The sequence below is a fragment of the Pseudopipra pipra genome, chromosome W (genome assembly GCF_036250125.1).
Source record: "Pseudopipra pipra isolate bDixPip1 chromosome W, bDixPip1.hap1, whole genome shotgun sequence".
NCBI lineage: Eukaryota > Metazoa > Chordata > Aves > Passeriformes > Pipridae > Pseudopipra > Pseudopipra pipra.
In genome coordinates, this window is record NC_087580.1 from 3,641,358 (window position 1) to 3,661,833 (window position 20,476).

The window sequence follows — 20,476 nt, forward strand, 5'->3', positions numbered from 1 at the left end:
TGGGGCAGGAAGCAACAAGGACACGCAGGGGATTTGCCTCCGGCCCACAGGGAAGCCCAAGGACATCCCCCCAAATCCGGCCCCGGCAGGACGGCCACAAAAGACTGACCCAAAGGGGCACTGACTTCCTCCTCACCTGCCTGGGGGGCCCGCGGCATCTTCCTCGCAGCCTCCTCCTCCATCCGCCCAAGCTTTGGGAAGCAGAAATCCTGATGGGGGGGGAAAAAAAGGGGTGAGTGTGTTGCCCAAGTCCAGCTCTAGGACTCACCGGGCATCCTGTGTCCCTGAAAACCTCTAAAACACCAACATTCAGCCCAGAAAAAAAGAAAACAACAAGATTTGGGAAAAAAAACCCGCACAAACTGCCCGCAAATTTGCAAAAGATCAGGAGTCAGTAAAAAAAATACTCCAAAATATGAACATTGAGTTAAAAAAAAACCCTCCAAGAAGTTCTCCCCTCTCTGCTCTCTGCACCTTTACCTTCTGGGCTCTCCCCTCTCTGGGCTGCTGGGGGTCCCGCTTAGGGATGCCGGAGCTTTTGGGGGTCCCAGGGGTCCCTTCTCCCCTCACTCTCTGTTTCAGGGGGCCGGGTTCCCAGACGTTCCCCCTCTCCGCCTTCTCCACTTTCTTGGCCCGGGGATCCCAGGGGTCCCCACTGCCCAGGCTCCCCCTTCTCCGGGACCCCCTTGCAGCCTCCCGGTGCTCCCGAGGCGCCTCCCTCTCCCTGCTCCCCCCCCCTCCAGCATTCCGGGGGTCCCCCCAGCTCCGGGATCGCCCCTCATCCGCTCTCCCCCACTCCGCGGCTACCGGGGTTCCCCCCCGGCTCTCACAGGGAGCCCCCAAACCGCTGTCGCCCCCCCCGCCATTGCCGAGCGACCGCCAGGACCTTTTGGCTGCTCTTCTTTGTGCTCCCGCTCGGCTCCTCCCTCGACTGGGCCGCCGCTTTTGGCAGGTTTCCTCCTCCAGGATCTGCCCCCTGCAGCCCTTCCCCCCCTGGCCCAGCCCCCTTTGGGCCCCCCTTGGGTCCCCCTTGGGCCCCCCTTGGGCCCTCCTTGGGCCCCCCTTGCCCAATAAGTCTGATTATACAGACAAGCAATTGGTTTTAATCCACAAAACCCAAATGTAGAACCCAGCACCCTGGGGCATCAACAAAGTGCTGCTCCTTGGGCCCCCCCCCCGAGTCCAAAGTAAAGGGAAAGGGGAAAAAAACCTACTGGTGAGAGAGCTGTTGCAGTCTGGTCAAAAGTGGGGATTGCAGTCCAGTTGAGGGGGGTGGTCTCAGGCTGGTTGAGAGCGGTGAGCTGCAGTCCTCCTCTGGATCCCACGAGTGGGAAAAAGGTTCCGAAACTCCAGGTTTATATATTCTCCAGTTCAGGCAGGAATGCCCAGTCCTCCCCTCAGAGCGGGAATTCCATAAAAGGATGCTTAGTTCTTCCCTCAGAGTGGGGAATTCCATAAAAGGCTATGAGGATGCTCAGTCCATAAAAGGCTATGAGGGTGCTCAGGACATCCCCCCCACCTCGCAGGCCTCTCCTGACAACAGTTCCTGGGAAAATGGCATGGAAGGCCATAGAATCCACAGTTTTGGGCTACACCCATCCAGTGAGGAATCGGTCCCAGCTGTTCTAACTAGGACACTGTGTCCGTCATCGCTGCCATCATCATCATCATCGGCCTCGTGGGTGTCGGTGTCTGGAAGCTCCGATCCGGTAACTCCCGGGATGGGGGTCGGGAAGGGGCACGGATCCGCCCGGCAGCATTCCGGGGATCCTGTGCCACGGGTGCTGATCCCGCTTTCTTTCCATAGGGAAGAGGGAGTGGAAGGGATACGACCCCGCACCCACCAGTGAGTCCCAGCAGCGTGTGTGGATCCAGATCCTCTGGGCAGGGATCCCAGGATGGATGCCGGGATTCCAGAGGGGAATGGGGGCCTAATGGCTGGAGCGGGATTGGAAGGGGATTCCAGCTCAGGGCAGGATTCCAGAGTGGGATCAGGTGGAATTGGGGACTGGGATCAGGGCTGGATTCTGGAGTGGGATTGGGATGGGATGGATGGAGTTGGATTGGGGGTGGGATGGACAGAGCAGGATAAGATGGGATTTCAGAGCAGTTCCTACTCTCCCTGGGCTCCACAGCCGGCTCCATCCCCTGGGATGGGAACAGGGACATGGTGACTCCTTTCCCCGCTCTCATCCCAGCAGGAATCACAGCCTGAGCGATCCCGGAGCTGGATCCGCCCCTTCCCTCTCCCCGTGGAAAGGCAGGAGCTGCTGGCAGAGCTCATCCCGCTGCTCCCACCCACCCCGGCCCCCCTGCGGCTCTTCCCGATGGATCAACTTCCTCCTTTTTCCCATGTGAAACCCAGGACCACAATTATTCCTGAAGCTTTAATTTGGGTGTGAAAATCTCCTGCTTTGGGCAATAAATCCTGGCTCCCTCCTCCGGCATCTGGCAGTTCCTCTCTGGGAACCAGGACTGGGAATGGGGACAGGGGGGAATGGGATGGGGACATTGGGGACTGGGATGGGGACACTGGGAGCAGGTTGGGGACAGCAGGAATGGGAATGGGAACTCCAGGAATGGGAATGGGGACACTGGGAGCAGGTTGGAGTCACCAGGAATGGGAATGGGGACATGGGAGACCAGGATAGGGATAGTGGGGACAGGAACGGGGACACTGGGAGCAGGTTGCCACAGCAGGAAGTGGGAATGGGGAGAGGGATGGGAACCCCAGGAATGGGAATGGGGACAGGGATGGGAATGGGGACAGGGATGGGAACCCCAGGATTGGAATGGGGACAGGGATGGGAACCCCAGGAATGGGAATGGGGACAGGGTTGGGAACGTGTCTCTCCAGGAGTTGGTTCAATACAAAGGTCGGTCCCTGGCTCGAGGCCACGGGAAGCCCCTTCTTTGGGAATGTCTGGGAAGCAGGTGTCAGAGGTTTGAAAAGAGGTGTTGGAATTGTTTCCCAGTGTCCCCCCCATTCCCATCTGTGTCTCCCGGGATGGGGTGGGTTGGAGCGGAGCCGCAGGCGCTGGGCAGGGGCAGTGGGGGGGAGGGCGGCTCTCGGGGACACCGCGGTGGCCGCGGGGAGGGCGGGGGGGTCCTTTGTTCGGGGGCTTTTGGGGTTTGTCCGGGACCAGACAGAGCGGGAGCTGGTTTTGGCCACCTTGTTCTCTTTTCCTGAGAGGAAGTTTTTTCCCCACAGGACACCTCGTGGAGAGCAACCGAGAGAGAGAGAGAGAGAGAGAGCCCGACCCATCTGGGAGCGAGGTGTTCTGCTTTGGGGACTGCCCCTGGGAAAAGGGACTCCTTCACTGCTGGCTGCGAGCACATGGGGCTGCGAGAGCTTTGAACTGCCGGGACAGTTTCTCTCCCCCACCTCGGGATTTGGGACTTTGTTTTGTTTCTTCTGAAAGTTTTTGGTTGCACCATTTGCCGTTTATTCAGATTTTGTTAATAAAAGGTTTCTTCTTTTCCACACTTCCACCTGAAGTCTCTTAATTTCTAGCCTCTGGAAACCAAAGAACCAAGGCCCCACCATGTGACAGTTCAACCCCACCCCTGTGCCATGGGCTCCTTTGTGATGTCACAGCCTGTCCTCTCCATTCTGGAATAGCCCCTGGAAACCAAAGAACCAACACCTCACACCCCCACAGTGCAGCCCCACCTGTCTGCCACGGGACTCTTTGGGATGTCACGGCCTTTCCCCCAGGAAAGAAAGCCTGGAACCTTTGGGTTTCAGATGCAGTTGGGGGACAACCCTGGGCACTCCATGGGCAGCAAGAGCTTTCTGTCCTGGCCCTTTTTATACGGCAGGAATCTTCAGCTGTGTTCAGTTTGGGCAGTCAGACTGGCAATTTCAGCACAGGGCTCCTGCAAGGGAATGACAGCCCTGCCCTCCAGGAAAGAAACCCCTTACCCTCGGTCTCTTCTCCTGTTCCTTAAAACACAACCTGCAGGGAAGCTTTCTGGATCTCTTCTCTTGGGAATTGGGAAGATAGACCGACTCCCGTGTTTAACACCTCAGGCAAAACAACCCTTTGAACACCTTTCCCAACCCTCCCCAACCTTTCCCAAAGCCCAGATTTTACAGGTGTCCTGTAATTATGGCCCAATCTCACCCAAGCCCACAAACCATGACAGAAACCTCTCAGCCTCACGCTGCGTCCTTCCCATTGCTGTGCCTTATGTGCAGGCCAAAGGCCTTAAAATCAAGGACCCAAAATTCATGGCCTGTTCTTTTTCCCAGAAAAGAAGGCGTGGTGAACTCTCCAGACCAGGGAATTGGAAGATCTCCCCAAAACTCCTTTGGTACACGCTGCAGGGCCAACGATTCCTCTGCTCTGCCCTGTCGGCGCTGCTTTGTCTCATCTGGGTCCCCAGAAACTGTCAGTGAAAGCCGGGGAATAAAATCTCTGAGCAGTTGGTTGGGTTCCAGAGGTGACCCTACTTCATTCAGCGCTGAAGGGACACAGGAATTGCTCTCTAACACCTGTACATCAGTTCTCTAAACTCTTAACAATTTCTACATTTTAGCAAGCAAAGGAATTCCTGTCCATTGGTTTACCAGTTCTCTGCAGGAATTCTTCTTCTCTCTTCTATTGGCTCTTGATTTCTCACTTTGCATGATACTTAGTCCACAGTTTTTGTCCTTTTCTTGTCTTTTCCCTAGATAGGGAGAGCCTCAGGAACTGTCTGTGTTGGTTTTGTCTTTGTCTCTGGTTTCTCTAAGGGTCTTTGTGGTGTAGAAATTCTGCCTTCTTGGTGTCCAGGTATCAAAAATAGATTTCTCTGCCAGGTCTCTGACCACTGAAGTATGGTAGACCTTAAACTTTTACTTTGTTTCTCTAACAAATGGCCATGGCCCAGAACTTGTCCATCATCCATTGTCTATTGCCCCCATTCAATCTCCTGCCAGCAGTTTCTCCCCACTGCTGGGTGGGCTCCTTTGTCAAGCACTAGAACTTGTTGGGTAACAGGTCCAGTCCCGTTGCTTATTTTCGTGGGGATCTGCAGGAGGGCACTGAGTCTTCCATGAGCAAATTGGCAGAGGACCCCAAGCTGGCTTGCAGTGTGGATGTGCTGGAGGGCAGGAAGGCTGTGCAGAGGGACCTGGACAGGCTGGACCTCTGGGCCGAGCCCGTGGGCATGAGGTTCAAGAGTGCCTTTGGTACCTTTGGGGCCTCTGGCCACAAGAACCCCCTGCAGCTCCAGGCCGGGGGCAGAGGAGCTGCAAAGGGTCCCCGTGGGAGAGGCCCTGGGGGTGCTGGTGGACAGAGGCTGAACCTGAGCCAGCGGGTGCCCGGGTGGGCAAGAAGGCCAAGGGCAGGCTGGCCTGGATCAGAAAGAGTGTGGCAGCAGGGGCAGGGCAGTGATGCTTCTGCTGGACTGGGCACTGGTGAGGCCACCCCTGGAGTGCTGTGTCCAGCTCTGGGCCCCTCAATTCAGGGAGAACCTTGAGGGGCTGGAGTGGGTGGAGAGCAGGGCAATGGAGCTGGGCAAGGGTCTGCAGTGCATGGCCTGTGAGGAGCAGCTGAGGGAGCTGGGCTTCTCCAAGCTGGAGAAGAGGAGGCTCGGGGCTGACCTTCTCCCTGTCCACAACTTCCTGACAGGAGGCTGGAGCCAGGTGGGGGTCAGCCCCTTCTCCGAGGCAACAGGCCATAGGACAAGAGGACACGAGGACCTGCCTGTCAGGGGCTGTTTGCCAGGGACAGGAGCAGGACTTTTTGGAGAGAAACAGGGATCAGGAATTTAAATGGGCTGCCCAGGGAGGTGGTGGAGTCAGCGTCCCTGGAGGTGTTTAAGCAAAGACTGGCCATGGCACTGAGTGCCGTGGTCTGCTTGACGTGCTGGGGATGGGGTGTAGGCTGGACGCCGGCTGATCTCACAAGTCTCTGCCAACCTCAGGGACTCTGGGCTTCTGTGCCACCCCAGCCTTTGGGGACAGCGTGCTGGTGGCTCAGAGGCTCCGTCCTTGCCTTGCCTTGCCCATCTCCTGGCTGCCAGGCAAGGGCCTTGTGACATCACAGCCTCTGTGGAACAGCGCGGTGGCTGAAAACTGTCAGTGCTGCGTCCCCGTGCCCAGAGCCTGGGCAGAAGTCGGCTGGCAGGGACGGGCAGAGACTGTGCAGAGGTGTCAGCTCGTCCCGCAGCAGCACGATGCCCAGCCAGGGCATCTCCTGGCTCCTCAGGCTCTCGGTGCTCCTGCTCTTGCCTGGCCCACTCGAGCCTTGCAGCCGTGCCACAGGTGCCATTGCTGAGAACCGGGGTTTTCCTTGGATGGCCCCTTGCCAGAAAAGGCAGGAGAGGCTGGAGAGAGGGGAAGGAGGGGGGTCAGGCCGCTGGGATGGTGCCGGCGGGCCGTGAGCCCGAAGCCAGCAAGGCCTTGGGCCCACACGGTGTCAGGGGAGGACTGAGAGTCCCCAGGGAGGAGGAAAGCTGGGCAGGCCCCAAGGCTGCTGGGCCTCTTCCTTGCCAGCCCTTTGGCCAAGGCCCCGAGGCAGAGGTGGGGCTCAGCCCCTGCACAGCAATGGGGCACAGGCTGAGCCCCAGGGACACCAGAGCCAGGCGGCCTGAGCTCTTCTTCCTGCAGCGTCTGCCTGGGGCAGCCCAGCCAGGCCTGAGTCTCTGCAGGAGAGGCCAAGCCCAGCCAGAGAGGGCTCAGCCCTCTGAGGCTGCACTCACTGCAAAGGGAACAAAACATTGGCCCAGAGGACATCCCGCCCCCAAATGGAGAACTGGAAAAGTAAAGAATGAAAAAGTCACCCCACTCCATTCTTCAAATGTTTAGAGCTCTTTCCCAAAAGCATCCAGGACTCAGGTCACCCAATTTTCTCTCTGAGAAGGGTTTTTCAATGTTTCCCCTCAATTCCCAGGTTCAAAGGCGTCCCAGCACACTTTGGGATGTGTTGGATGCTGTTTTGGGTTGCAGATGTCCCCCCAAAGCTCCCTCAGAACAGGGTGACACAAGGGAGGGGCACAAAATGGTCCCCATTCCTGATCCATCCTGGAGCAACCACACTGGGGGCAACTGGGATCATACTGGGAGCAGCTGGGCCCCTGTTGGGTTCATACTGGGACCATACTGGGAGTGACTGCAATACTCCTGGGATTATGTTAGAGGCACTGCAACCATACTGGGATGACTGGGATCAAACTGGATTTGTACTGCAAGTGTCTGCAAGTTCCTGGGGCCATACTGGGACACATACTGGACACATACTGAGATCATCCTGGGAGCAACTGGGACCATGCAGGGGCAAATGGCCTCCTCCAGGCAGGGACTGAAAGTGCCTGGGGCCATACTGGACTCAGACTGGGAGTCCCTGAGAGGGAAAGGAACCATCCTGGGGGGGACTGGGAGCAACTGGGACCACCTTGAGGGCAACTGGTATCCTATTGGGAGTGACTGGAAGTGACTGGGCCAGCAGCCACTGCTGGCGGGGCCCGGCAGGCCTTGGCTGGGGGGAGCCGGGCGGCCTCTGCGCGTCCCGCGCTGGGGAGGGGACAGGAGAGGCAGCACAGTCAGGGCAGGGCTGCCTTGAGTCAATCCTCTGCTGCTTTACAATCTACTCCAAATTCTTTGGATTTTTTGGGGGGAACTTTGTTCAACTCAGCTCTGTGCTGCTCAGTGAGAGCACTTTCCTTGACTGGGCAGGAATTCTCACCCTCCCCATTGCTCTCAGCCTGAACCCTGGACAGCTCTGAGGTCCCAAAGGGCTCCCTGTGCCCCAGTGCAGACTCAGGAGAGCTGCTCTGCCCACAAGTGACCTGCTGGTCAGCACACAGGTTCCCTGTGCTATTTGCACCTCTCTGTTGGTGAATGATCCACTTCCAAGATGCCTGGAAAAAAAGTGGGGTTTTGTGAAGACTCCACTTGCCAAATCAATTCCTCCCAACTCTTCCCTCTTTCCCTGTGCAGCTGAGCAGAGGGCGATGCAGAGGAGTGCTCAGGCTCTGCTGCCTGGAGCTGTCCCTGCCAGCAGCTGCTTCCCTGTGCCCAGGGCTGGGCCCTGGCAGTGCCTCCAGAGCCCATCCCAGCCCTGGGTGCTCAGCTCTGCCCTGCAGAGCCCTCCCAGCACAGGGCACTCTGGTGCCAGGGGCAGCTCTGGCTGGGCAGGCTCTGATGGCAACAGCAGAGCAACCCTGAGGAGGCTGGAAAAGCACCACTGCTGCTGCCTGTGAGGCCCAGGGGGCTGATTTCTGACACTCCCTGCACCATTGCCCTCAAAGAAGAACAGCTTTGGATTTTCCATGCTTCCTCCTGAATGGAGACATGAATTGATCTTTCCCATTGCCCATCCCTGGGAACCTGAAGCAGAACACTGGAAGTACAGGATCCTTCCCTTTCAGGATGCCCCTGCCTTGCTGCATTTCCTGAAAATTCCTCTTAGAAACCCCCAGCAGTCATTTGGAGCTGTGATCATTCCTGACATGTGCTGCACTGTCTCGACAGCAGAAGGACCCTACCCTGCCTTCCCCTGTCAATTGGTGTTTGCTCCTTGCCCACAGCCCTTCTCCCCCAGCCCTGGAGCAGCTCCCTGGGCCGGCTGAGAGCTGCCCCTGGCAGGCAGCAGAGTCCCTGCCCAGCAGTGCCCTGGGCTGCAGGACCCTGCTCTGCCCCACAGCCCTGGGCAGCCCTGGTTGCACCCCCGGCTTCACAGCTCTTCCAAAGTGCCCCCCAACAGACCCCTCCTCACCCATCCCATCAGCTGGGGCTGGGCCAGCTTTAGGAGATGCCTCCAGGAGCTGCCCCTGCACTGCCCTGCAGCCCCAGACTGCCCGTGTGCAGCCCTGCCAAGATTCCTCCTGCAGGGAGCTCTCAGTCACCCTCCCAACCCTGAGCCCCTTGAAGCTCTGCCTGTGCCCTGCTGGTGTCCCTGAGCTGCCCTGGCAGTGCCCTCAGCCCTGCTGGGCTGTGCAGAGGAGCTGCTCCTGGGCAGAGCTATCTCTCTGCAGCGCTGCCCGCTTGCCAGGAGCTCCCTGTGTGCCAGGAGCCCGGCCCAGCTCAGCAGCACAGACACAGCCCCAGGCACTGAATGACCCTCGGGGGTTGGGGATGAGTCCCTGAACATCAGACAAAGAGCAAGTTAAAGAAACCTCTGAAGAATTCCAAGTCAGATCCAAGTCCACAGTTTCTCCTGGTGTTAATGGGTCCCACTGAGGGCCAGCACTGAGAAATTGTCCCCTGTTTCCAGTTAGAGCTGAAAACTGGAGGCAGTGATGACAGGTGGGGACAAACAAAGTCCCAGGGTCTGTGATGCTGAATAAATCTGGCTTTGTTTTGTTCTTGCAAAGGGCCAAGGCCTGACCCCCAGCCCTGGGAAGGGAGATGCTGTGCCTGCCTCATTCCTCAGGGCTCTTGCTGGGGCTCTGGGATGTGGGGATGTGCAATGGCAAGGGCAGGAGCATGGGGCAGCACCTCTGTCTCAGTTGAGTGAGACTGAAGTGTTTTGCTAAGGAGGATGAGTTATGAGGAAGACGAAACTCCTCCCTCTAAGCAACTGTAAATCGGAAATGAAGAGACTCCAACTGAGGAAGTATGGAAAAAGGAAAATTAACAGCTCTTTCTTAAAGGATATCTGTGTATTGGCAGAACAGCAAAAAGGGGAAAAAGTGGAAAAGGGGAAAAAGGGGCTCTTCCCACGAAACTCCCGCTGTCTGTGGCTGGCTGTGGCCGGGAATTCCCCCTTTTGGCCGATGAACACACACCACTGCCAACACGGGAGCGGAGGAGGGAAAGGGCGACCTCCTCCCGAAAAGGTTCCTCTGGAGGGGGGTCAAACCTGTCCCATGAAGTCCGAGCAGGTCCGGGCTGGGGGCAGAACAGGGCGCAGGAAACGAAGGCAAACGGGAACCAGCAAACAGCCAGATGAGCAGGCCGAGAACAAAAGGACCTCGGAGCCTCTCCAACACACCCCTTGCCTGAGTTAAGGCCAAAGTGAAGGGCCTTGCCCTTTGCCCAGGAGAAAGCAAAAAACTCCAAACTCCCCCCAACTCTTTGGTTTGGGTCTGCCTGGCAACTGGAGCGTCATCAGAGAGACGCGCTGGGATTGGCTGAGGGGCGTGAGCTCGGTGGCCCCAGCGGGGTGGAGACGTGGGGGTGCACTGGGAGAGACTGGGATGGACTAGGAAGGAGTAGGGGGCATTGGCAGGACTGGGAGAGACTGGGATGGATTGGGAAGAACTTGGAAAGGCCAAAGGGCACGGGGATTGGCACAGAGAGGGCTGAGGGGTCTGGGGTTATTCCCAGCGAGGGTTTGAGGGGCTCCAGGGTCATTCCAGGGGCAGGGGCCGAGGGGACCCGCTCTGCCCCACGCTCACCTCTTATCTCCACGCTGGACGGGGTGAACACCTTGTAGTTGTGCCGGCAGTAGTTGTCCACTTGAGCCCATTTGTACTCGAGATATACCTGTTGGCTGTTCCAGTACCTGGCCTGGATCTCCCCATACAGGGTGTCCCCCACATGGATCCCCAAATCGCTGTCGGAATGCACGAACTGCTCCCGGTTGTGGATGTGCCTCTCCATGTACTTCACCCGCTCGGTGCCGTTGATGAAGTGACACTCGGACTTTACCATCCTCTGGAACACCCCTGTGTGTGCAGGACACGGGTCAGGGGGTGCCCCGTCCCCCCCCATCATCCCCCAGCCCCCCACAGCAGGTTGGGAGCTCAGGGGGCCACCCTGGAACCCCCTTTCCAACCCCCCTCTGCCCCACGGATGCCCCAGCACCGGCTCTTGGATGGGGGGAACCCCCCATCAGCCCCCCGGGGATGGACAGCGGGGTTGGGGACCCCACCAATGCGGATCCGATCCCCCCAGAGCCCCAGAGAACTGCTCCAGGGCTCAAGGGACACCCAGGGACCCCCAGGGCACCCCTCTGCCTGCTCTCCCACACCCCCTTGCCCCCCTCTCCCACCCCTTTCCCACCAGTCCCACAATCCCCAGACCCCCCACCCTCACTTTGGGGCTCCCACCTCTCCCACTCACTCCGGGCTTTCCAACCCCCCTCCCACTCACTTTTGGGGCTCCCACCCCCTCTTTTCTCCCCTCTTTCCCCCTCTTTCACACCCGACCCCCCTGCCCGCCCCCCCCGCTCACCCGACAGCTCCTCGCCCGCAGCCGGGGGGGCTCCCAGCACCACCAGCACCGCCAGCACGGCCCCAGCTCCCCGCACACGCTCCATGCCCAGCGCCGGACAGCTGCTGACAGCCCCAAACCAGCCGGGCGGCGCCGTTTTGGGGGGTTTGGGGCGCGCTGGGCTTGGCTGAGGGCGCAGTTGGGGCCCTTTTTTCGAGGCGTCTTCCCGGCGACTGATGAGTCATCAGCGCGGCGCGCTGGGATTGGGCGCGGGCGGCGTGGGCGCTTTGGGATTGGCTGAGGGCCGTTGGGGGCCCCCGCGGCAGCCCCGGGGCTGGGGGGTTCGGGGGGGTCCGTGGGCTGCGGGGGAGGGGGGAGCTCAGGGCCCACCAAAAATGCCCAACCAGGGCTCCCAAAGCTCAGGGCAACCCAAAAATGCCCATCCGGAGCTCCCGCAGCTCCCACGGGTCCCCAAAATGAGTTGAGGGCGATCTCTGATTGGCTGAGCTCGGGAAGGGCTCCGTTCCGGACGGGTCTGCCCGGCAGCTGATGACGCATCAGCAGCACTCGCTCCCATTGGCTGCTGCTGCTGACCCTGCCCGGGCCTTGGGGGGTCCAAGGTGGGTTTGGGGGGCTCCCGGATTGCTGGGATTGGGGTTTGGAGTGTCGTGGATAGGTGGGAATGAGGGTCTGGGATGCCGGGTGTGCCCAATAACCCTCTGTTCGTGAGATTTTGGGAGTCTGGGAGTGTTTGAACCCCCCTGTTCTCAGGAGTTTTAGAGTCTGGGAGTGTCCTAACCCCTGTATTCTAGTATTTTGGGATCTGGACGTGCCCAAACCCTTCTGTTTTCACAATTTTGGGGGCCTGGAAGTACCTAAACTTCTCTTTTCCAGGATTTTTTTTGAATCTGGGAGAGCTCAAACCCCCCTGTTCGTAGGGGTTCAGGAGGCTGACATTTGTCCAAACCCCCTTTTCCTAGTATTTTGAGGGTCTGAGAGTGCCCAAACCCCACTGTTCCCAGGATTCTGATGGAGTCTGGGAGTGTCCAAACCTTCTTTTCCAATATTTTGTGCTCTGGGAGTGCCCCAAACCCCTACCCCTCAGATTTTTAGGGTCTAGGAGAGCCCATACCCTTGTGTTACCAAGATTTTTGAGGTCCTAATGTTCCCAACCCCCCAGTTCCCTTGTTTTTCAGACACTGATGGTGCCCAGACTCCTCTTTTCCAAGACTTGAGGAGCTGGGAGTGCCCAAACCCCCCTGTTCCTGGGATTTTCAGAGCCCCCTCAAAGCCTCAGATAACTAGGACTGCAGAGAACTGGGAATCTTTACTGGGAACACTGGAAGCAGCCAGCTGGGATGAGAATAAATGCAGGGAAGGGGGGACACATGACCCCCCCAAACTCAGCATGGGGATGGACTGGGGGGTCCCAGCTGGGCCCGAGGCCACGGGGAGGGGCTGCGGCCGCCGGCGGCTCAGGAGCTCTGGGGGGAGAGAAAAGGGGGTGAGAGCGGGGTGGGGGGACAGGGGCGGCACACAAGCTCTGGAAAACAGGGGGGAAGACAACCCCCGGGGACCCCCCTTTACCTTCTCCCGCAGGTAGAAGCCGAGCCCCAGCGCCAGGAAGACCAAGCCCAAGACGAAGCCCCCGACCCCCACCAGGATCTTGCTGCGGACGGTGTCCGGTGGCATCTCTGGGGGGAGCCGGGGGGGTCAGCACCCCCAAAACCTCCTCCCACGCACCCCCCGGCACCCCACAGAGCCCGGCCCGCTCTCCCCCAGCCCACCCGGGCGTCCCTCAAACCTCCTGCCAGTCCCTTCCCAGCCTTTTGTGATCCCATCAAGCCCTTCCCAGCCCCTTTAGGACCCTTCAAGCCCCCTCTTATCAGCCCCAGCACCCACCAAACTCCCTCCCAGTTGCCCCCAGTTGCCCCCTTTTTCCCCCGGCCCCCCTGCCAGTGTGCCCCCGGGGCTGGGGGGGCCGGGCCGTACCCCAGTGCCGGCTGAGGGGGTGCTCCAGGCTGACGTGCTCCACCTGGCAGCTGTAGGTGACCCCGCGCCGGGGGGGGTTTTCCAGCAGCACCAGCACCTGGTAGGTCCAGTCCCCGTTGGGGACCACGTTGGTGGAAAACACATCCTCCAGCACCTCCTGCCCATCCTGGAACCACCTCACCTGCACCGGTGCAGGGTAGAAATCCATCACGGAGCAGAGCAGGCGGCCGGGGCCGGGCTGGGAGCTCGACGGCACCAGCGAGATGGACACGCTGGGGGGCACTGGGAGGGATGGGGGAGACACTGGGCTCAGCTGGGGGGCACTGGGAGGGACGGGGGAGACACTGGGCTGAGCTGGGGGGCACTGGGAGGGACGGGGGAGACACTGGGCTGAGCTGGGGGGCACTGGGAGGGAGGGTAGAGGGCTTGGAGGGCGTTGGTAGGGATTTAGATGGCACTGGGAGGGACTGGGATGGCAGTGGGAGGGAGTGGGAATAGAGTGGGGGAGAAGGGGCTGGGCTGGGGGGGCACTGAGGAGAGAGTTGGGAGATGTGGGAGTGAAGTGAGAACGACTTGGAATGGAGTGAGAGTGTCTGGGAGTGGATTGAGAGGGACTGGGAATGTCTCGTCTGGACTGGGAAGGAAGCGATCGGGACTGGGAGGCTGAGTCCTGGGGAGGGAACTCTTCGCTTTGGGTCTGCCTGGCAACTGGAGCGTCATCAGAGAGACACGCTGGGATTGGCTGAAGGGCGTGAGCTCGATAGCCGCAGCGGGGTGGAGACGGGGGGGGGGCACTGGGAGAGACTGGGATGGACTGGGATGGACTGGGAGGGGGCAAAATGCCACAGGACGGGCACAGGGAGTGATGAGGGGTCTGGGGTGATTCTCAGGGAGAGTTTGAAGGGCTCTAGGCAGGGGCCGAGGGGACCCGCTCTGTCCAACGCTCACCTCTCCTCTCCACGCTGAACGAGCTGAACAGCTTGTAGTTGTGCCGGCAGTGCCTGTCCACCCTAGCCCGTATATACTCCATCCATTCTTGGTTCCGGTTCCCGTACCTGGCCAGGATCTCCCCATACGGGGTGTCCCCCACAAACACCCCCACATCGCTGTCAAAGTGCATGAACTGCTCCCGGTTGTAGACGAACCTCTGCACAAACCTCACCTGCTCGGTGCCGTTGATGAAGTAACACTCGCACTTTGCCATGTCCTGGAACACCCCTGTGTGTGCAGGACACAGGACAGGGGGTACCCCGTCCCCACCCATCATCCCTCAGCCCCCCACAGCAGGTTGGGAGCTCAGGGGGCCACCCCGAACCCTCCTTTCCCACCCCCCTCTGCCCCACGGACGCCCCAGCACCGGCTCTTGGCTGGGGGGGAACCCCCCCATCAGCCCCACGGGGATGGACAGGGGGGTTGAGGGACCCACCTCCAGTGCGGATCCGACCCCCCCAGAGCCCCAGGGAACCGATTCAGGGCTCAAGGGACACCCAGGGACCCCCATGGCACCCCTCTGTCTGCTCTCCCACACCCCCTTGCCCCCCTCTCCCACCCCTTTCCCACCGTCCCCCCAATCCCCAGACCCCACCCCCTCCCTCACTGTCGGGTTCCCATCCCTCTCCCACTCAGTCCGGGCCTTCCAACCTCCCTCACACTCACTTTTGGGACTCCCACCCCCTCTTTTCTCCTTTCTTTCCCCCCCTTTCACACCCGACCCCTCTTCTCGCCCCCCCCGATCACCCGACAGCTCCTCGCCCGCAGCCGGGGGGGCTCCCAGCACCACCAGCACCGCCAGCACGGCCCCAGCTCCCCGCACACGCTCCATGCCCAGCGCCGGACAGCTGCTGACAGCCCCAAACCAGCCGGGCGGCGCCGTTTTGGGGGGTTTGGGGCGCGCTGGGCTTGGCTGAGGGCGCAGTTGGGGCCCTTTTTTCGAGGCGTCTTCCCGGCGACTGATGAGTCATCAGCGCGGCGCGCTGGGATTGGGCGCGGGCGGCGTGGGCGCTTTGGGATTGGCTGAGGGCCGTTGGGGGCCCCCGCGGCAGCCCCGGGGCTGGGGGGTTCGGGGGGTCCGTGGGCTGCGGGGGAGGGGGGAGCTCAGGGCCCACCAAAAATGCCCAACCAGGGCTCCCAAAGCTCAGGGCAACCCAAAAATGCCCAGCCGGGGCTCCCGCAGCTCCAGTGAACCTCAAACAGAGGATAAAGTTGTCCCGAAGCTCAGAGTTGCCCCAAACAAGAGGGAGATGGGGGGCTGAGGGTGCCCAATCCCCCTTTTTCTGGCATTTTTGGTTGTACCCAAACCCTTGTTTTCCACGACTTTTGGGGACCTGGAGTTTCTCTGCATTTTCGGGGGGGGTGGGTCTGGTTGTGCCCAAATAGCCCGTTGAGTAAGATGTGGGGGCTCTGGGGGTGCTCAACACGTGCTGTTACCAGGTTCTTGTGGTATGGGGGTGCCCAAACCCACCTATTCGTCGGGTTTTGGGAAGCTGTCACTGCCCAACACCTCCCTCCCCCCCATGTTCCCAGAAATTTTAGGATCTTGGTGTGCCCAAACCTCTGTTTTCCCACAATATTTGGGGTCTGTGTGTGCCAAATTCCCCCTGTTCCCTCAGGGGCTGGCAGTGCCCAAAGCCACTTTTTCCAGAATTTTCCAAAGTCTGGGATTGCCAAAAGCCCGGTTTTCCCTGATTTTGTGGGCCTGGACCTGCACAATGTGAGGATTTTGAGGGGTTGGGTGTGACTAAACATCCTTGTCCCAAAGATTTTGTGTCTCTGGACGTGCTCAAACCCCCCTGTTCCTGAGATTTTGGGTGTGTTGGGAGTGCACAAACCCCCCTGTTTCCAAGAGTTTGAAGAGGCTGGGAGCCTTTAAGTCCCTCTTTTCCAATATTTGGTGGTCTGGGAGTGCTCCAACTCCCCTGTTCCTGGAATTTTAAGGGTCTAGGAGAGCCCATACAACGCATTCCCAAGATTTTTGGGGTCTGAATACTCTCAAACACCTTTTTCCTGGGTTTTTGGGAGGCTGACATTGCCCAAACCCCCTGCTATCAGGATTTTAGAGCTCCCCACGTCCCCAAACCACCTTTCTCCAGGATTTTGTAGTTCTGGGAGTGCCCAAACCCCCTCGTTCCCAGGATTTTCAGAGCCCCCCCACTTCTCCCCAACAACCAGGACTGCAGAGCACTAAGAAGCTTTACTGGGAACACTGGGAACAGCTGGGTGGGGTGAGAACAAAAGCAGGGAAGGGGGGGACAGGCGACCCCCCCAAAACAGGGCAGGGTTTGGGGGGTCCCGGCTGGGCCCGAGGCCACGGGGAGGGGCTGCGGCTGCCGGTGGCTCAGGAGCTCTGTGGGGAGAGAAAAGGGGGTGAGAGCAAAGGGGCTGGGGGGGCAGGGGGGACCCAGAGGCTGTGGGAGAGCAAGGGGGGGGCCACGACCCGCATTTGGGGACCCCCCTTTACCTTCTCCCACAGGTAGAAGCCGAGCCCCAGCGCCAGGAAGACCAAGCCCAAGACGAAGCCCCCGACCCCCACCAGGATCTTGCTGCGGACGGTGTCCGGTGGCATCTCTGGGGGGAGCCGGGGGGGTCAGCACCCCCAAAACCTCCTCCCACGCCCCCCCCGGCCCCCCACAGAGCCCGGCCCGCTCTCCCCCAGCCCACCCCGGGGATCCGTCAAACCTCCTGCCAGTCCCTTCCCAGCCCTTCTGCGATCCCACCAAGCCCCTCCCAGACCCTTTAGGACCCTCCCACCCCCCTCCCATCACCCCCAGCACCCACCAGACTCCCTCCCAGTTGCCCCCAGTTGCCCCCCTTCCCCCCCGGCCCCCTGCCAGTGTGCCCCCGGTGCTGGGGGGGCCGGGCCGTACCCCAGTGCCGGCTCAGGGGGTGCTCCAGGCTGACGTGCTCCACCTGGCAGCTGTAGGTGACCCCGCGCCGGGGGGGGATTTCCAGCAGCACCAGCACCTGGTACGTCCAGTCCCCGTTGGGGACCACGTCGGTGGCCACCACGTCCTTCAGCACCTCCTGCCCATCCTGGAACCACCTCACCTGCACCGGCGCAGGGTAGAAATCCATCCCGGAGCAGAGCAGGCGGCCGGGGCCGGGCTGGGAGCTCGACGGCACCAGCGAGATGGACACGCTGGGGGGCACTGGGAGGGACGGGGAGACACTGGGCTGAGCTGGGGGGCAATGGGAGGGAGGGGAGAGGGCTTTTAGGACGTTGGTAGGGATTGGGATAGGAGTGGGAGGGACTGGGATGGCAGTGGGAGGGACTGGGAACAGAGTGGGGTAGAAGGGGCTGGGCTGGGGGGGCACTTGAGAGAGAGTTGGGAGATGTGGGAGTGAAGTGAGAACGACTGGGAATGGAGTGAGAGGGTCTGGGAATGGAGTGATGGGGACTAGGAATGACTGGGAATGACTGGTGTGGACTGGGAAGGAAGCGCTCGGGACTGGGAGGCCGAGCCGTGGTGAGGGAACTCTTTGCTTTGGGTCTGCCTGGCAACCGGAGCGTCATCAGAGAGATGCGCTGGGATTGGCTGAGGGGCGTGAGCTCGGTGGCCCCAGCGCGGTGGAGACGCGGGGGGGGCACTGGGAGAGACTGGGATGGACTGGGATGGAGTGAGAAAAAGTGGAATGGACTAGGAGAGAGTAGGGGGCATTGGAAGGACTGGGAGAGACTGGGATGGACTGGCATGGACTTTGAAAAAGTGGAATGGACTAGGAGAGACTAGGGGGCATTGGAAGGACTGGGAGAGACAGGAAAGAACTGGAAAGGGGCAACAGGCCAAGGGAAGGGCACAGGGAGGGCTGAGGGGTCTGGGGTGATTCCCAGGGAGGGTTTGAAGGGCTCCAGGGTCATTCCCGGGGCAGGGCCCGAACGGACCCGCTCTGCCCCACGCTCACCTCTCCTCTCCAAGCTGAACGGGGCACCAAGTTTGTAGTTGTGCCGGCAGAGCCTGTCCACTTCACCCCGTTCGTACTCCAGAATTTCGGGGTTATTGTTCCATTGCCTGGCCCAGAATTCTCCGTACGGGGTGTCCCCCACAAAGACCCCCAAATCGCTGTCGAAGTGGGCGTACTGCTCCCGGTTGTAGATGTGCCTCTCCATGTACCTCACCCGCTCGGTGCCGTTGATGAAGTGACACTCGGCCTTTCCCATCCACTGGAACACCCCTGTGTGTACAGGACACGGGTCAGGGGGTGCCCCGTACCCAACCATCATCCCCCAGCCCCTCACAGCAGGCTGGGTGCTCAGGGGGCCACCCCGGACCCCCCTTTCCCACCCCCCTCTGTCCCATGGATGCCCCAGCACCGGCTCTTGGCTGGGGGGGAACCCCCCCATCAGCCCCACGGGGATGGACAGGGGGGTTGGGGCCCCCCCACTGCAGACCCGACCCCCCCAGAGCCCCAGGGAACCGCTCCACGGCTCAAGGGACACCCAGGGACCCCCATGGCACCCCTCTGCCTGCTCTCCCACACCCCCTTGCCCCCCTCTCCCACCCCTTTCCCACCCTCCCCACAATCCCCAGACCCCCCAACCTCACTTTGGGGCTCCCACCCTCCTCCCACTCACTCAGGGCCTTCCAACCCCTCTCGCACTCACTTTCGGGGCTCCTACCCCCTCTTTTCTCCCTTCTTTTCCCCCCTTTCCCACCCGACCCCCCTGCCCGCCCCCCCGCTCACCCGACAGCTCCTCGCCCGCAGCCGGGGGGGCTCCCAGCACCACCAGCACCGCCAGCACGGCCCCAGCTCCCCGCACACGCTCCATGCCCAGCGCCGGACAGCTGCTGACAGCCCAAAACCAGCCGGGCGGCGCCGTTTTGGGGGGTTTGGGGCGCGCTGGGCTTGGCTGAGGGCGCAGTTGGGGCCCTTTTTTCGAGGCGTCTTCCCGGCGACTGATGAGTCATCAGCGCGGCGCGCTGGGATTGGGCGCGGGCGGCGTGGGCGCTTTGGGATTGGCTGAGGGCCGTTGGGGGCCCCCGCGGCAGCCCCGGGGCTGGGGGGTTCGGGGGGTCCGTGGGCTGCGGGGGAGGGGGGAGCTCAGGGCCCACCAAAAATGCCCAACCAGGGCTCCCAAAGCTCAGGGCAAACCAAAAACGCCCAGCCAGGGCTCCTGCAGCTCCCACGGGTCCCCAAAATCACCGGAGGGCGGTCTCTGATTGGCTGAGCTCGGGAAGGGCTCCGTTCGCGACGGGGCTGGCAGTGTCCAAACCCCCCTGTTCCCACAGTTGTTGGGATCTGGGAGTACCTAAACCTCTCATTCCAGGATTTCTTGGGGCTGGGAGACCGCAACCCCCCCTGTTCCTGGGTTATTGAGAGGATGACATTGCCCAAATCCCCCTGTTCTGAGGAGTTTTAGGGTGTCAGTGTTTCCAACCCCCCTATTCTGGTGTTTTCGAGGGGCTGACGTGTCCCAACCCCCACCCGGTCTCAGTATTTGAGGTTCTGGGTGTGTCCCAAAACCCCTGTTCCCAGGATTTCTGTGCTTTGGGAGTGTCCAAGCCTCTCTTTTCTGATATTTTGGGCTCTGATAGTGCCCCAACCCACCCATTTTCTGGGATTTTAAGGGTCTATGAGAGCCCATACTCCCGTGTTCCCAAGACTTTGGGGGTCTGAATGTTCCCAACCCCCTGTTCCCGTGTTTTTTAGATGCTGATGGTGCCCAAACTGCTCTTTTATAAGATTTGAGGAACTGGGAGTGCCCAACCCTCCCTGTTTGCACAAATTTAGGGGTCTAGGAATAAATAACACCCTTTTTTCCAGGATTCTGTGGATCTGGGGCATCCCAACCCCCCATGTTCCTGGTTTATTGGGAGGCTGACATTGCTCAAACCCCCCTGTTCCCAGGGTTTTCGGAGTCTGCATGTGTCCAAATCACCTTTCTCTAGGATTTATAATGTCTGGGATGTCCAAACCCCCCAGTTCCGAGGAGTTTTAGGGTCTGGGGGTGTCCTAATCCCTCCATTCCAATATTTTGGGGTCTGGAAGTACCCCAAAAACCATCTTCCCGTAACTTTTAGGATCTAGGAGAACCCATACTCCCATGTTCCCAAGACTTTTGTGGTCTCAGTGTTCCCAACCCCTCTGTTTCCACAATTTTTGGGGCCTGGGAGTACTTAAACCTCTGTTATACAGGATGTTTTGGTTCCGGGAGTGCCCAAAGCCCCCCTGTTCCCAGGATTTTTAATATCTGGAAGTGCCCAAACCCTCCTGTTCCCAGGACTTTTAGGGGGCTGTGAGTGTCCAACCTCTCTTTTCCAGTATTTTGGGATTTGGGAGTGCCCAAACCCCCCTGTCCCTAGGATTTTTAGGGTCTAGGAGAGCCCATACCCTGGTCTTTCTATGATTTTTGGGGTCTGAATGTTCTCAACCCCCGATTCCTGTGTTTTTCAGACACTGATG

At 60.1% G+C, this 20,476-nt stretch overlaps 3 protein-coding genes and 1 long non-coding RNA gene across 4 annotated transcripts in view; 1 reads left to right on the forward strand and 3 right to left on the reverse strand.

Annotated features, from left to right (window-relative positions):
• LOC135404459 (class II histocompatibility antigen, B-L beta chain-like) overlaps positions 1 to 20,476 on the forward strand; it is a 106,835-nt gene that overhangs the window by 64,499 nt on the left and 21,860 nt on the right. The gene's annotated exons all lie outside the window — the stretch shown is intronic.
• LOC135405982 (H-2 class II histocompatibility antigen, I-E beta chain-like) lies at positions 9,786 to 11,488 on the reverse strand. The gene is made up of 3 exons (XM_064640494.1): positions 11,108 to 11,488; positions 10,330 to 10,599; positions 9,786 to 9,820 (listed from the first exon to the last, which is right to left on the reverse strand). Exons 1-3 carry the CDS (start codon positions 11,190 to 11,192, stop codon positions 9,786 to 9,788), a joined length of 390 nt encoding a protein of 129 aa, XP_064496564.1. The 5' UTR covers positions 11,193 to 11,488.
• On the reverse strand, positions 12,405 to 19,228 carry LOC135404350 (class II histocompatibility antigen, B-L beta chain-like). The gene is made up of 6 exons (XM_064639080.1): positions 18,758 to 19,228; positions 18,192 to 18,247; positions 14,027 to 14,240; positions 13,079 to 13,360; positions 12,674 to 12,780; positions 12,405 to 12,570 (listed from the first exon to the last, which is right to left on the reverse strand). Exons 1-6 carry the CDS (start codon positions 18,840 to 18,842, stop codon positions 12,562 to 12,564), a joined length of 753 nt encoding a protein of 250 aa, XP_064495150.1. The 5' UTR covers positions 18,843 to 19,228; the 3' UTR covers positions 12,405 to 12,561.
• Positions 16,250 to 16,683, reverse strand: LOC135404351 (uncharacterized). Its single transcript, XR_010425621.1, has 2 exons — positions 16,536 to 16,683; positions 16,250 to 16,421 (listed from the first exon to the last, which is right to left on the reverse strand). It is a non-coding gene; the product is annotated as an uncharacterized LOC135404351 (long non-coding RNA).